The sequence below is a fragment of the Megalobrama amblycephala genome, linkage group LG4 (genome assembly GCF_018812025.1).
Source record: "Megalobrama amblycephala isolate DHTTF-2021 linkage group LG4, ASM1881202v1, whole genome shotgun sequence".
Lineage (NCBI taxonomy): Eukaryota > Metazoa > Chordata > Actinopteri > Cypriniformes > Xenocyprididae > Megalobrama > Megalobrama amblycephala.
Window position 1 is genome coordinate 16,551,427 of NC_063047.1, and position 15,529 is coordinate 16,566,955.

The 15,529-nt window shown below is 38.3% G+C and overlaps 1 protein-coding gene across 1 annotated transcript in view; it reads left to right on the plus strand.

The window, feature by feature from the left end:
• The first annotated feature begins 85 nt into the window (after positions 1-85).
• Positions 86-15,529, plus strand: part of slc16a2 (solute carrier family 16 member 2) — a 42,248-nt gene continuing 26,804 nt past the window's right edge. Inside the window, exon 1 of the mRNA XM_048187954.1 lies at positions 86-1,544. Within this exon, the coding sequence (XP_048043911.1) occupies positions 1,139-1,544 (406 nt within the window). The 5' untranslated portion in view covers positions 86-1,138. The remainder of the gene's footprint in view (positions 1,545-15,529) is intronic.

The window sequence follows — 15,529 nt, forward strand, 5'->3', positions numbered from 1 at the left end:
CTGTACAGGGAAGCGCGTCACGGATCCTCCCCCTCCATACCATAATAACCCGTCATGGCTTCCCAAACACGCCTCTATATGCACCGATTCCACGCCCGCTGCCGTCTACACCGACAAAACTCTCATCCGCGGTCCTGGAGAGCGTTCAGAACGATGCCCTTGACCTATTTATAATCGGGAACTGTCTGATTTATGACTAGCATTGATGGATTGTGCACTTGCCTTTGCAAATGCAGCTGCACCGGCCGTGGAATCAAATGCAATGCTCACCGGATGCGCTCGGTTTCATGTGTTATAGTGGACGACTCTGTTGTGAATGTGCCAGGAGGCACCCATAAAACTGAAAATCTGCTGTCCACGCGTCACCTATACAGTTCCCCGCGCGCTTCCTCGTTCCAGGCCAATTGCGGGACGGGCTGAAGCACAGAGGAGGGGGTGGTCTCCGGTATCCGGTTCTTTCCGTAATCCTGCGCCGGTGGAATTTTAAATCCGTTCCTCCAGCGGGATCTGCTCAATGGAGATTGTTTACTGGAGCTGCTACATTGTTCTTTGCAACGCGTAATTGTTTCAGTGTAACATTCGCAGAATGCGCGTTGTTGTTTTTAGAACGTTTCATTGACACACTGTCACACTCGCAGACGGAGCACTGTTTAGAACGTTTAACTGTTCTATTGTAACATTCGCACTGATGTTTAGAACGCTGAATAGGCTAGTTACATTAGTGCTCTCGCAGAACGAGCGTTTAATTGTTACACTGTAACAGTGCAAAAGTGAGCAGAGCAGAGCAGCCCACCGGGATCCGGTGTAAATATTCAACAAATGATAGAGGAGGAGTCGGTGCGCGATAAAAGGGATGTGAACCGAGAGCAGAGAGCTTTGGACTCGGTTTAAAGCGCGCGCTCTCTGTTTTCTCTTCAGAGGACGTTTGGTGGAAGCCGTGCTTTTATGAGAGGATTTGGGCATTATCCATCGGATATGAGTGATCATGCATGCAAAGTGACACGAGATTGCTCCACTTAGTTTCAGATCTCTGACAAACTCTTGACTGGATTTATTTCTGTTCTTTTTTTTTCACCCGTGCTGAAGCTTATGATACAATAGTTATTCAGGAAACATATTTGCATCCGTTCTGTATAGGATGCACCCAGAAAGCAATGAAACCCCCGCGGGAGCAGCCAGTGGGACACCCGGTTCGGAGGAATCGACCGCTGAACCGCTGGCTGGACATACTGAAGAGCCCCCTGTGATGGAGCACAAAGACCCGCAGGAGTACGAGGAACCGGAGCGCAAGCTCGCCCCGGAGGACAGCACGGTGCAGCTGATACAGACCGGCTGCACCGACAAGCGTCCGGAGACGCCGCCCGGCGCACACCCGGGACCGGGGTTCGTTCCCCCGGAGGGAGGGTTCGGCTGGGTCGTCGTGTTCGCTGCTACATGGTGCAACGGCTCGATTTTCGGCATACAGAACTCATTCGGTATTCTGCACATGATGCTGGTGAAAGACCATCAGGAACTCAAGGACCAGGCGTCTCAGTTTAAAGTGGGTGAGTTGAGTCTTCCATTTGTTTTACTAAGTGTTGTAAGTGTGTGATGTGAAAGGAGATTCCAGGCACACTTGATCCTGAGAGGCTTAAGGGATCAAACCTGGTGTTTAGAGCCTCAGAGCCTGGCGGCAGCCGCCTGGAGCTGCTCTCTGGACCCGCCACAGCTCGAGGGAGACGCCCACTCACACCACACATCACCGACACCTGCTTCCAGATCAGCAGGAACGTTTTTCTGGAATTTATCATCACGTTATTTTTCACTGGAACAAAGTTTTGAAGACTTTGTGACCGCAGATGTCAAGCCTCTTAAAAATAGGCCATGCTACTCTTCTGAAGTGATTGTTCTGCGTCAAAAATGTTAATCAGTGTAGGAGTCGTTTTTCCCCATTATATATAAATGAACATCAATTTAATAAACTCTTTCAAGCATATGCTGGTCAAAACTTTGGAATGATGTGCATTTATCACATGAAGTGCATTTATTTGATCAAAAATACTTTGAAATATTATTACAATTTAAAAGAACTGTTTTCTATGTGAATATATAGTAAAGTGTAATTTATTCCTGTGATCAAAGCTGAATTTTCAGCATCATTACTCCAGTCTTCAGTGTCACATGATCCTTCAGAAATCATTCTGATATGATGATTTGCTGCTCATTTATTATTGGTGCTCAGTTATTAGTAGTGGTTCTTATTATTATCAATTTTATTAACAGTTTTTGCTTAATATTTTCTTTAATTGTGATACATTTTCCAGGATTAGGTTCAAAGCACAGCATTTATTAAAATCAAAATCTTTTGTAACTTTATACTCTCACTTTTGATCAATTTAATGCATCCTTGCTTTTTTGAAAATAAAAATAAAAATTCATACTTAAACCAAACTTTCCAAAAAAACATGAAGCTGCACAACTGTTTTCAACATGAGCAGCAAATCATCATATTAGAATGATTTCTGAAGGATCATGTGACACTGAAGACTGGAGTAATGATGCTGAAAATTCATATATGTTATAGATTTATATAAACATATTGTCTTTAGTTCATATATCCAACAACGGTTTATATCAAATTACCATCACTTTATCACGTTACATCCAAAATACTATACATAAGGGCACCAAAATAAGGGTCATAGATGTTTCTTGAAAGAGTTCTAACTTATTATCCTTACGGATTCACCTTGAAAGATCTGTTGTTGTTTACTTAAATTATTTAAAAACCATCATAGAAAGCAGCCTCAGGCTTTGTTTTGCGTTTCATAGACATCAGCTCTCATAAACTGACTTACTGATTTTCTGCATTGTTACAAAAGGTTTCTGAGTTTTATTCTGCTCTTCATTGTAAAGATTTAACAGCAGTTACTTTGTTTTATCATCACTCCGCTTCCCTCTGGCTTTCTGTTTCTCACTCCCATCATCAGAGAACCCTCGCTGCGAGCAATCATCACAATAAACACAGCGGAATGATGCAAACGCTCCCAGAGCTGCTGATTAATCATTTGAACGTTCCCAGTTATTTATATTAAATATATATTGTGCACTAGTACATGTTAAAGCAGCATGTTAGCAGCTCTCTCGTTCTGTAAACCAGACCAAGATCAATTCCAGTTGAAAGCAGTATCTGTCACGAACCCTCCTGAACCTGTGTGTACCCATCAACCCCTGAGCTCACTCCTGATCTGCTGCCTGAACCAACGTGAGAGAAAACAGGAGAGAGTCCACATGCTAATAATCTCGTAAATGTCTCGCAGGCCTCTGGCTGTTTTTCAGGAAATCGCCATCTGTCTTCCATGCTGTGCTGGAGTTTTACAACCAATACTCTGTTCGTCTGAATGTTTACACTGTCGCTCTACTGTACAGCATCAGTGTTTGATGTTTACCTCTGAGTACGAGTAGAATCGGCGCCGCAGGAGGAAGATAAACGAGTGTTTGAGGAGAGAACTAATGAGGGTTATGGAGAGAGCGAGTTAGTTTGTCTTCTCTCTTGTGCCTGATGAAGTGATGCTGTGAAGAATGAAAGGATGAACATGAATTATTTGTGCCAGTGTCTCTTGTTTTCTGTGTGTGTGTGAGAGAGAGTGTGTGTCAGTGAGTGTTTGTGATTGTTTGTGTGTTTGAGTGAATGAGTGAGTGTGAGTGTGTGTGTACAAGTGTGTGTGTACGAGTGTGTGTCAGTGAGTGTGTGTGTGTCAATGAGTGTGTGTGTGTGTGAGTAAGTGTGTGTTAGTGTGTATGTGTCAGTGAGTGTGTGTGTGTGTGTGTGTGAGTGAGTAAGTGTGTGTTAGTGTATGTGAGTGTGTGTGTGTGTGTGTGTGTGTGTGTGAGAGAGTGAATGAGAGAGTAAGGGTGTGTTAGTGTGTATGTGAGTGTATGTCAGTGAGTGTGTGTGTGTGAGTGAGTAAGTGTGTGTTAGTGTGTATGTGAGTGTGTGTGTGTGTGTGTGTGTATGTGAGTGAGTGAATGAATGAGTGAGTAAGGGTGTGTTAGTGTGTATGTGAGTGTGTGGTTTTGTTAGTGAGTGTGTGTGTGTGTGTGTGTGTGAGTGTGTGTGTGTGTCAGTAAATGTGAGTGTGTGCGTCAGTGAGTGTGTGTGTCAGTGAGTGTGTGTGTGTGTCTGTGAGTGTGTGTGTGTGAGGTTGTGTCTGTGAGTGTGTGTCTGTGAGTGAGTGTGTGTCAGTAAGTGTGTGTGTGTGTGTTAGTGAGTGAGTGAATGAGTGTGTAGGTGAGTGTGTGTCTGTGAGTGAGTGTGTGTGAGTGAGTGAGTGTGTGTCAGTGAGTGTGTGTGTGAGAGTGTGTGTGTGTGTGAGTGAATGAGTGTGTGTCAGTGAGTGTGTGTATGAGAGTGTGTGTGTGTGTGTGAGTGAGTGAGTGAATGAGTGTGTGTAGGTGAGTGTGTGTCTGTGAGTGAGTGTGTGTGAGTGAGTGAGTGTGTGTCAGTGAGTGTGTGTGTGAGAGTGTGTGTGTACGAGTGTGTGTCTGTGAGTACGTGTGCATGTGAGTGTGTGTCAGTGAGTGTGTGTGTGTGAGTGAGTGAATGAGAGAGTAAGGGTGTGTTAGTGTGTATGTGAGTGTATGTCAGTGAGTGTGTGTGTGTGTGAGTGAGTAAGTGTGTGTTAGTGTGTATGTGAGTGTGTGTGTGTATGTGAGTGAGTGAATGAATGAGTAAGGGTGTGTTAGTGTGTATGTGAGTGTGTGGTTTTGTTAGTGAGTGTGTGTGTGTGTGTGCGAGTGTGTGTGTGTGTGTGTCAGTAAATGTGAGTGTGTGCGTCAGTGAGTGTGTGTGTCAGTGAGTGTGTGTGTGTTAGTGAGTGAGTGAATGAGTGAGTGTGTGTGAGGTTGTGTCTGTGAGGTTGTGTCTGTGAGTGTGTGTCTGTGAGTGAGTGTGTGTCAGTAAGTGTGTGTGTGTGTGTGTGTTAGTGAGTGAGTGAGTGTGAGTGAATGAGTGAGTGTGTGTGTGTCAGTGAGTGTGTATGATTGAGCATGTGAGTACGAGTCTGTGCGAGTGAGTGAATAAGTGTGAGTGAGTGAGTGAGTGTGTGTGTGTGAGTGAATGAGTGAGTGTGTGTGCAAGTGTGTGTGTCAGTGAGTGTGTGTGTGTTTGTGTAAGTGAGTGAGTGAATGAGTGTGTGTGTGTCTGTGTGAGAGAGATAGTGTGTGTGTGCGTGAGTGCATGTGAGTGAGTATGTGTCAGTGCGTGTGTGCGTGTGTTTTTGTGATATATCAGGACACAAATTTGTATAATGACATGGGTATGACATAGGTATTACTAGTAAATTTGCTAATTTTAAAACTTATTTGCTAGTAAATTTCACAAATAATTTAAAAGAAATGGCAAGTATCACATTGAATTAAACTTAAAATCTTGAAGTAGAAACACTAAAATAGACTAAAATAGTATTTATGTGTATATGTTAGCACATAATTATGTCTTTATGAAGGTATCAGGGTTGACAGTTTTATTTGCAAGTCTTGAGATCGAGGTTTTGAAACCAATTCTCTATTTTCTGATGTGATTAAAAAAAATTAATTACATTTTTACACCTATATATTATGGATAAAAATGATACATATTTTGCAGAATAAGCCATCTGATACTAAGTTATCATCCTTTTTTTCCCCCTCTACAGAAATCAGAGCAAATGTTAAAAAAAGTCTTCCCTTCAAAGATAACAAGACCAACAGGTTCTGCACTTGTTTCACAAAACTGATGATTTATGGTAAAATACTCACACTCTCTCTTTTTTTCTCATTCGTCTCTGCGTGACAGCGCTTTAATCCGCTGCCAAGTAATAGGGGATTTGATTGGTCCATGAGGGGTTCATGGGGGCGTGTCCAGCATCCCCCTCCTCGCTCACAATGGTTCGGCCTGTCCGAACACGCACAAACAGCAATGTTTAATCTCAATAGGGGATTACAACAGACACTCCCACCCAACTTCACATGTAGGTTAATACAAAAAGAGCTCTGTCTCAGCTGGGAGAAAAATAAACTTGGAAACATTTTAGGTCATTTTGTGAAGGATTGCTTCGGCATTTATAGGTAGATTCGTTAGACCTAATGCAGCCATGCTGGTTTAACAATAACAAATAAGATTGTCTGAGATAATGAATAGGAAATAGTTTTTACAAATGTTATCTTTGAATTTTTATAAGTTACATACAGTGAGACACTGCAGTTGTGAAATGTATTTTACCTTATTTTTTATAATAATGAAATTGTAAAGTAGAACAGTTGTGCTGCTTCATATTTTTCTGGAAACCGTGATGCATTTTTTTTCACGATTCTTTGATGAATATGAAGTTCAACAGAACAGCATTTATTTAAAATAAAACTCTCTGGAACATTATAAATGTCTTTACTGTCACTTTTGATCAAGTTAATGCATTCTTGCTGAATAAAAGTATTAATTTATTTTAAAAGAATCTTACTGACAGCATAGATTTGATTGCGAACTCTCCATTACACTGTGCCTCGCTGACAAAATAAAATGCTCCGAACAAACATAAATACCTTGTTTATAATGAGGACGATGTTTTAAGCTCTTATATGTCAAAAGATCAATGCAAATATGATTTCTCCACTCATGACCCCTTTAATTTAAAAAACATAGAAAACTGCAGATGGGAAGGGAAAATGAGCATCATTGAGCCTTAATTCAGCTGTAGCTAACATACACATACACAGTTTCCTGAACGTCACGGTTTTACATTTTCCGTCTTTCACTATCTCTCCCCATGTGTCCACACACTCCTGTACAGAAGGACTGCTGGTAATGCATAGATCATGTTACCTCTATGTATATCTGGACCGCATGAACTCGGACGCTCTCTGCTCTGTTTCCGCTCACTCTTTCTGCATCTCATGCTTGTTTAGAGAGAGTTTGCCTCTGTTATAAAAGACTTTTCTAAAAGACACAGCACTATGGCAATGAGACACTGGGAATGTTCCCAGTGTTACTCTTTGTAATTGCAGTTTTAGTAGTACAAGTTCAGTTAGAGATCTCTAATTCAGTTGTTATATTAAGAATGCAATTGCAGAGCTCTCCAATTGAATTACAGATACATATCTTACTAGTAAAAATTCAATTAAAGACCTGAAATTGCATTTTTACTAGTAAGAATTGAATTAGTACTAGTAATATTTGGATTAGAGAGCTCTCTAATTGTAATTCTTACTAGAAAAATGCAATTACGATGAGTAACGCGGGAAACATTTTAAGCTAAAGTGGCTTGACATACAGCTCAGATCTTGATTTGAGGCTCAAAAGCATGGTTTAAAAGTGAAGTGTATATGAATACATTTCTCGGTAACTTTAGAATAATGGTCCATCATTAATAAGTAACTATGTAGGAAGTAATGCATCACTAATTACTCAAATTTTACCTAGTCACTATGCAGTAACTACTAGCGATCTGGAACATTATTTTAAAAGTTATAGTAGCTGAAGTGTTAAAGCAGCACTACTGATTTGTCCTGCATTACTTCCTGCATAGTTATTATTAATGACGGACCATTATTCTAAAGTGTTACCCATTTCTCTTATCCCAGCTTATTTTGCAGAGACAAGAATTTCACCTTGCTCTGTTTGTTAGAGAATTTGGCAGGCATTTGAAGTGTTCAGGAAGAATGTTTGGAAATTATTATTATTTTTTGCAGTTCTGTTTGGTCACACTAGAGGTGGAGGAAACGTCCTTCAGCTTTAAACTATGAGAAAAAAAAAATCATTGTACATGTTTTGCTGCCTTCAAGTCATGTTACAATGACTATGTTTACATGCACCCTCATAATGAGATTATGAGATTTAGGCAATATTGCGATTAAACTTCACCTTATGTAAACAAAATATTTAATCAAATTCATGTGATTAAGCTCATAATCATAGTTGTGGCACATGCCGATTTTAATCACAATAAACAGGCATGTAAACACTTTAATCGCTTCCTCTCTGACCAAAGTGTGCATGAGCATTATGGGCTGCTGAAGAAACTTGTGTGACATGAATATAATGCAGTGCGTTTGTCAAAAACATTTTAGGAGCCTCACTGAAAAAATGACAATTGTGCAGTCTTTATGTGCAGTAATATGATTGTGATAAAATGTGTTTGAGTGGTCGATTTGAGTGTGCTTGAAACCAGACATTATATTTGTATAAGATTATTTATAAAGTATTTAGTTGTAACTAAACGTCTGCATACACAATCCTGCTGAAAGGCCTTTCCTTGCTGCACAGGTGAAATGAGTTGAAGGTCTGAGAACAGTAGACAAGTGTTGGTGAAAGGTGAAAGCGTTCGTTGGCTGTCTGGCATGTAACTGATAGTTTTTGAGTGCTGGTTAACACAGTGTATTCAAGGCACAAATGGAGACAGCAAGTCTATGAATATGTTTGACAAGCGTAATGCATATTCACCTATTGTGTTTATTCGTAAGCCTCTAGACTTTTTTGCTTACAACTTTTAAATCAAATGACATTATTTTTTTTCCTCTGTTTATGCTGTTCAACTCTTTAGATTTTCCACTGTTTCAAATTGATTCTTGTTAGAAGTGATTTGAATCTTTTTGATATGGCAAAGCAATATATTTGAAAGCAAAGGATGTTTTGACATGCATCATTGCCACACTGACCTTTCTTTGTACACCACAGGTGTGTTTGGCTTTGTAATTTCTACTTACGGCTGTATATTTAATTACTTTGTGCAATGGTTGATATGCAAATCATAACACACAGGCAAATAGTTTAAATGGAAATATGCTTGAAGAAATGTTTGCATGTAAATAACACTACAGAAGTTGTTTTGCTCTGGTGTCTTTTTTGCAAGAAAAGCCATACCTTAAAAATAAAGGTTCCTAAAGGGGTTTTTCACAGTGATGCATTACATTTAAATACAAGAACTTCTTTCATTTATTCATACAAATCTCATAAAACTCTGCTTAATGCAATAACTAGATGATCACAATGCACTTTTATGCAATAATGCAGTGTGAGAGTCTGCATGGAGTGTGCCAGCGTTACAGATTTGTGTACGTCGTGCTGCCAAATGAGTGTTTCTGAATCTGTCATTTGATGATTAAAGTATTTTACCCTCAATATGTGCAGCTGGGGATTGTGTGTGTGAGCTGAGGGCGATCATATTTTGTCTGGATTTGATGGACGCTCTGTGTCTGTTTCCCCTCCTGCTTCTGCACATGTAATATTGATTATCAATGTTGACTGGTCATGGATGTTTAAGACTATTGTTCACTGCACAAGACTGAAGGGATGGATCCCAGCCACGTCTCTGTTGTTTTCAAAGCCAGTGTCACCATAGTGAAATATTCCACTTTGGATCTGAGCTCTGCATGTCAATGACCCAGGAGGGATTGAATAAAAGTAATTCAGGCTAGATACTGGGAACGTGTTAACTGATTTATTTAAACATTTTCATATCTTTTCCTTTTGAATTTTAAGATATAATGACAGATATTGCACAGTACTGAATACATCACAGATGTTAAAACTACACTCTAAAAATGCTGGGTTGTTTCAACCCAAATTTGGGTCAAATATGGACAAACCCAACCGTTTGGGTTACATTTTTAAATTACATTTTTACCCCAAGGCTGGGTTTGTCTATCTAAATTTGGGTAGAAACAAAGCATTTTTTAGTGTTCTCTGATTTTGCTGAATTCTGTTGTGTAGAGATACGATGTTGTAAACTGATAGTAAGTATTGCAAATAGTGATGCACAGAAATTATTATTTTTTTATTTATTTTTTTACCAAAACAACGGAACCATAATTAATGTTTTCAATTAGCCAAAAACCAAATTGGAAAATAAAGGTTTTTTTTTACTGTAATAATCAATTAATGAATCACATTTATTTAATAATCAACACTCAAATAAAAAGTAATTAAGACAGCCAGTTAAATAAAAATATAATGAATATGTCATGCATTTATTTAGCAAATTGCTCTTGTTCATTTTTATGTTCAACTATACAGTCAGTGAATGGCTTTTCTGAGGTAAATGTAATGTTATGTGAGATTGTTTACAAGCTGTTTTATTTAAGTCCTCTTCGCTTGAACTGAGAGCACATTAAAGAGTGCCTAAACAGCATTTATTTTTTGAATTTCTTTATAAAAATATGTGATCTCAGAAGAGGATGCAAATGGATATAAGTAGAAGAATTGGCTGACAAAGCGGGTTTCGGATCTGTAGGTATCACCCAACATTTGATAGATGATTTAGGCCCTGTTTCCGCCTGGTATTAAGATGTGTTTTGGTCGATCGTATCACAAGTAGACAAGAGAGACACATTCCTGTTTACATCTGGTGCACAGTAAAATCCCCAGAGTTAAATCAACTCTGCTAGGAGTACATATGGTCCCTCTCTTAATTGTGTTAAAGTAACACTGAAGCAGAGTTAAAGTTAATGAGATAATTAAGCAATTAATAGGGCTGTGACTGAAGTCAGTTGTAGTTCTTGTGTTTGTTTTCTTCAGTGATTCTGCTTGTTAACAGCAGGTGTTCATCACTAATGCACAATCATCACTTAATTAATTGCTTAATTATCTCATTAACTTTAACTCTGCTTTAGTGTTATTTTAACACTATTTAGAGAGGGACCATATGTACTGGAGATTTTGCTGTGTGTTTTAATCCGTCTCTTTTGCCCACATTCAGTCACGTCTGTCCTGATTTCTACAAGGGGAGGGTTGGTGGGCGGGTAAATGTATGTTTTTTTTCTTTCGATCTAATGGACAAAATAAGCTCATGCAATTTACATATGAACGCGCATGGAGACGACGGAAAAACATACTTTTATTTCTGCTCAAAGACCACGGTGAATGCTGTGAGTGCATATTAGAAATCAGGAATGGTGAGAGAACATTGTGTTTGGTACATTTTTCATCTTCAAACCAAACTTGGGTTTTCAGCCGAGAATGTTTAAATCCCATCTGGCTAGAGCGCTTCCTATAACGTTTACGCATTAGATCAAAAGGCAGACTTTTGTGGCTGTTTGAACACATTTGACCACATGAGCGTCTACACTATGAAAGCAATCCGGTCGAATGTGTTTTCGACTACCTCTGGAAGTGATCGAAAGTGGACAAGCTCAAAAGGTTTGTTGTTCACTTGTGATCCGATTGATCAAAACATATCTTAATGAGACTTCTTATAGGTTGATACTGTCAAGCCCTGCACAGTCATTTGGTTTCCCTGACCTCAAAATTAGTTTGAAGGAGGAAGATTGGGAGGAAGTTTGTGTCAATGAAAATTCCAGAGTTGGGTTTTTTCAGAACTCGAACTAAGAAGATCCTGTATAGAATATGTGTAAAAAAAAATGCAATTATAAATGCTTTAAGGACTTGAGGGAAAGTAAATGGATTTCAGTGTTGGTGTCTGGAAGCTGGCGCTCCCTATACAAAAGACCCATTGAAAGTCGAATAGGAGGTCTTCAGTGGAAAATTGTACATGGGATACTAGATAAAGACAGACACAAAGCATGTCTAGCTCACTTGGTACAGGACGGTTGTTTAGTTTCAGTTTGTTTATTTATGGTCTGAAATACAACCCGAATTCCGGAAATGTTGGGACGTTTTTTAAATCTGAATAAAATGAAAACTAAAAGACTTTCAAATCACATGAGCCAATATTTTATTCACAATAGAACGTAGATAACATAACAAATGTTTAAACTGAGAAATTTCACAATTTTATGCACAAAATGAGCTCAAATACACAAGGCCTTCCCTGAAATAGACGTTTAAACATTTGTAATGTTATCTATGGTCTATTCTTATGATTTTTGTAACATATAACCCAGACATGTTCTTGACAGGTTTCCTGAGATTCGGCCTGACAGAGAGACATGAGGGAGCTTGTAAGGACAGGAGGGCATGAACAGAGATAGAAAGAGAGAAAATAGAGGAAGAAAGGGGCGTTCAGAGAGAGTGATCCGTGCTTCCCTGCGGCTGAGTGTCTTTATCCACAATCTGTCAGAGAGCATCTGTCAGTGTTTGTGGGTCACTCGTTTCCTTCTTTCCTCTTTTCTTTCTGTTCTAGAGGGAAGCTGCTTTCACGTCTGTCCTTTCTGTCTTTCTCTACCTCATTTAACAAATGATCCCATCATGAAACATGTGGAGCAGACTCATTAGTGAGAATTAGGAGTGATTTGGAACAAAGGAGAGCAGAGAGGGGAGGCATAAAAGAAAGAGGCGTGTGAGTGAAAATGCAGGAATAGAGTGCAACAGTCGACTTCATTAGGTAAAATCCCATTCATTTTCTCCATAGAGAAATTGACTTTAAAGGTGCCCTAGATTCAAAATTTGAATTTACCTTGGCATAGTTGAATAACAAGAGTTCAGTACATGGAAAAGACATACACTGAGTCTCAAACTCCATTGTTTCCTCCTTCTTATATAAATCTCATTTGTTTAAACGACCTCCGAAGAACAGGCGAATCTCAACATAACACCGACTGTTACGTAACTGTCGGGGTGTACGCCCCAATATTTGCATATGCCAGCCCATGTTCCCAACATTATGAAAGGCATTAGACAAGGGCAGCCAGTAACGTCTGGATCTGCACAGGTGAATCAACAGACTAGGTAAGCAAGCAAGAACAACAGCGAAAATGGCAGATGGAGCAATAATAACTGACATGATCCATGATATCATGATATTTTTAGTGATATTTGTAAATTGTCTTTCTAAATGTTTCGTTAGCATGTTGCTAATGTACTGTTAAATGTGGTTAAAGTTACCATCGTTTCTTACTGAATTCACGGTGACAAGAGCCGTCGCTATTTTCATTTTTAAACACTTGCAGTCTGTATAATTCATAAACACAACTTCATTCTTTATAAATCTCTCCAACAGTGTAGCATTAGCCGTTAGCCACGGAGCATAGCCTCAAACTCATAGAGAATCAAATATAAACACCAAAATAAATACTTTACTCACATAATTCGAAGCATGCATACAGCATGCATGACGAACATCTTGTAAAGATCCATTTGAGGGTTATATTAGCTGTGCGAACTTTGTAAATGTGCTGTAATATAATCGAGAGCTCGTGTGGCAGGGAGCAGGCGAATTAAAGGGGCGGCGCGCTGAAAAAATCAGTGCATAGTTAATGATGCCCCAAAATAGGCAGTTAAAAAAATTTATTAAAAAAAATCTATGGGGTATTTTGAGCTGAAACTTCAGACACATTCAGGGGACACCTTAGACTTATATTACATCTTGTGAAAAAGCATTCTTGGGCACCTTTAAACAATTTCCTCAACTTCAGGCATGTTTATGGACTTTTTATGTTGATTTTTGTTAAAAAATAACATAATCAACTTTTTCCTAATGTACACGGAAACCCATAAAACTATACTTTTTTCCATGCCATCATCATTTACTATGATTTACTAGTTTCATGTGACTTTATTTACAGCATTTCAAAAGACATTCAGTCTTAAAATATAAAAAATGTATTATAAAAATATGAATTTTGATGTTTAAAAGTAGACTGAAATATACATAAGCATTTTTTTAAATTTACATACATTTTACATAAATGTATTTTACATACATTTTATGGAATTTTTGGCTGTCGCGATAAATATAATCTGAGCGGAATATATTTTTATTTATTTTGCGTCAAGCAGTAATATTGTCAAATTCTGCAAAAAATAATTATGTAATTGTGTGAAATGCTAGCCTTTTAGCAAGACAAATTTATATTTAAGAAATGTTTAAATCATCATTTCCACCACAGAATAAATGGTGATTTGAGACATTTTGAGATATTTTGGATTAGTGCTGTGAAATCGATTAATCACGATTAATCGCCTCCAAAATAAAAGTTTGTGGGTTCATAATATATGTGTGTATTGCGTATATTTAAATTTATATATGAATACACACACGTGCATGTATATATTTAAGAAATTTATGTAATATATATTTATATTTAAACAATTAAGCGTGATTAATCGCATCCAAAATAAAAGTTTATGTAATATATGTGTGTACTGTGTATAATTATTATGTATATTTAAATACACACATCCATGTATATATTTAAGAAATATTTGCATGTTTATACTGCATATATATTTATATCATTTATATCATATATAAATATTTTAGCGATTAATCACGATTAATCGCTTGACAGCACCAAAGATCATATAATTTGGAGGCGATTAATCGCGATTAATCGATTTTTACAGCCCTATTTTGAATAATTGTGTGATGCATGTTTACCCACTGTCACACATGTTAAATGACAACTGACATGTATGCTTCAGAAGAAGAGGTCTGTGTGATTTCAGCTTCATTTTAATGGATAAAATGAGAGGGAAGGTGAGAGGATGTTAGAAGTAGAAAGAAAGGACGAAAAACTGAAAAAGAACAGTTCCTCCGACTGTAGCTGTGGGTTCAGGAAGTTTCTCCTTCCTTGTTTGGCAGTTTTGGGTTTCTCTGGTTTATTTTTCAAGCATTTGTCTTTCGAAAAAATGTAAACAAATCGAATCCTTTGCTTACAAAAGCAGTCAGAGGGTGACAGGAGAGAACCATGTGTCCACTCCTGTTTTTCAGTTCTCTGTTTCAGCTGTCAGACACATGGGCCACAGTGAGGGTCACATGGTGTGACATGTTTCTCTCTCTCATTGGTGGACTCTTTTGACACGGCCACCCAGAACAGCATTACAACACTCTAAACAAGCTCCTTACAGGGAAGCACACTTCTATTCAAGTGTGCTTAATTGTATTGAATGTGCAATTGTAGTGTACTTCAAATCATCAACTGTTCTTACAGATAATATAATAATAATAATAATAATAATTAGGTGTGTAATGGTACATATATTCATCCCGAACCATACGGTATGGATCTCACGGTTTGGTGCATACAGTCAGACGATGAATACAGTTAGTCACAGGCAATCCACACTCCAGTCCACATGGGGGCGCGCGTGGTAATGCAATGCTGTTTGCTATCTGCCACAACAGGGAAAAGCGGAGACGAAGAAGAACAGATGATCATATCTATGTGTGTAATCTCTCAACCAGTGTTTCAACTGCGGAAAGACATCAGTAAAACAGCTTGAGAATAATATCTCATGTAGCATTACATTTACCTCAGGAAAGTCATTTAGTGTCCACAGCATGTTAGTTGACTAGAGAAATGAACTCAAGAGGGAGCATTTCACTTAATATATGCACTATATTAGCTTATATATTCATTATATTTACCCTATATTTACCCATTATAAAACCCTTTGTTGTTTTGTCCAAACCGGTTCAGGTTCGATTCCACCACCCTCTCTTTGGACTTTGTATGTTTGGGTCCAAACGTTTGCATCATCAATGAATCTATTCAAACTTTGTCCTGACTCCTTCTCTGGTTTGTTTTGTGTCGGCTGTGCATTATTTATGATGGGTTTAATCTAAAGTCCTCTGATATTTTCTGCTTTCTGTGTGCTTTATTTTTCTTGGAGAAGTAA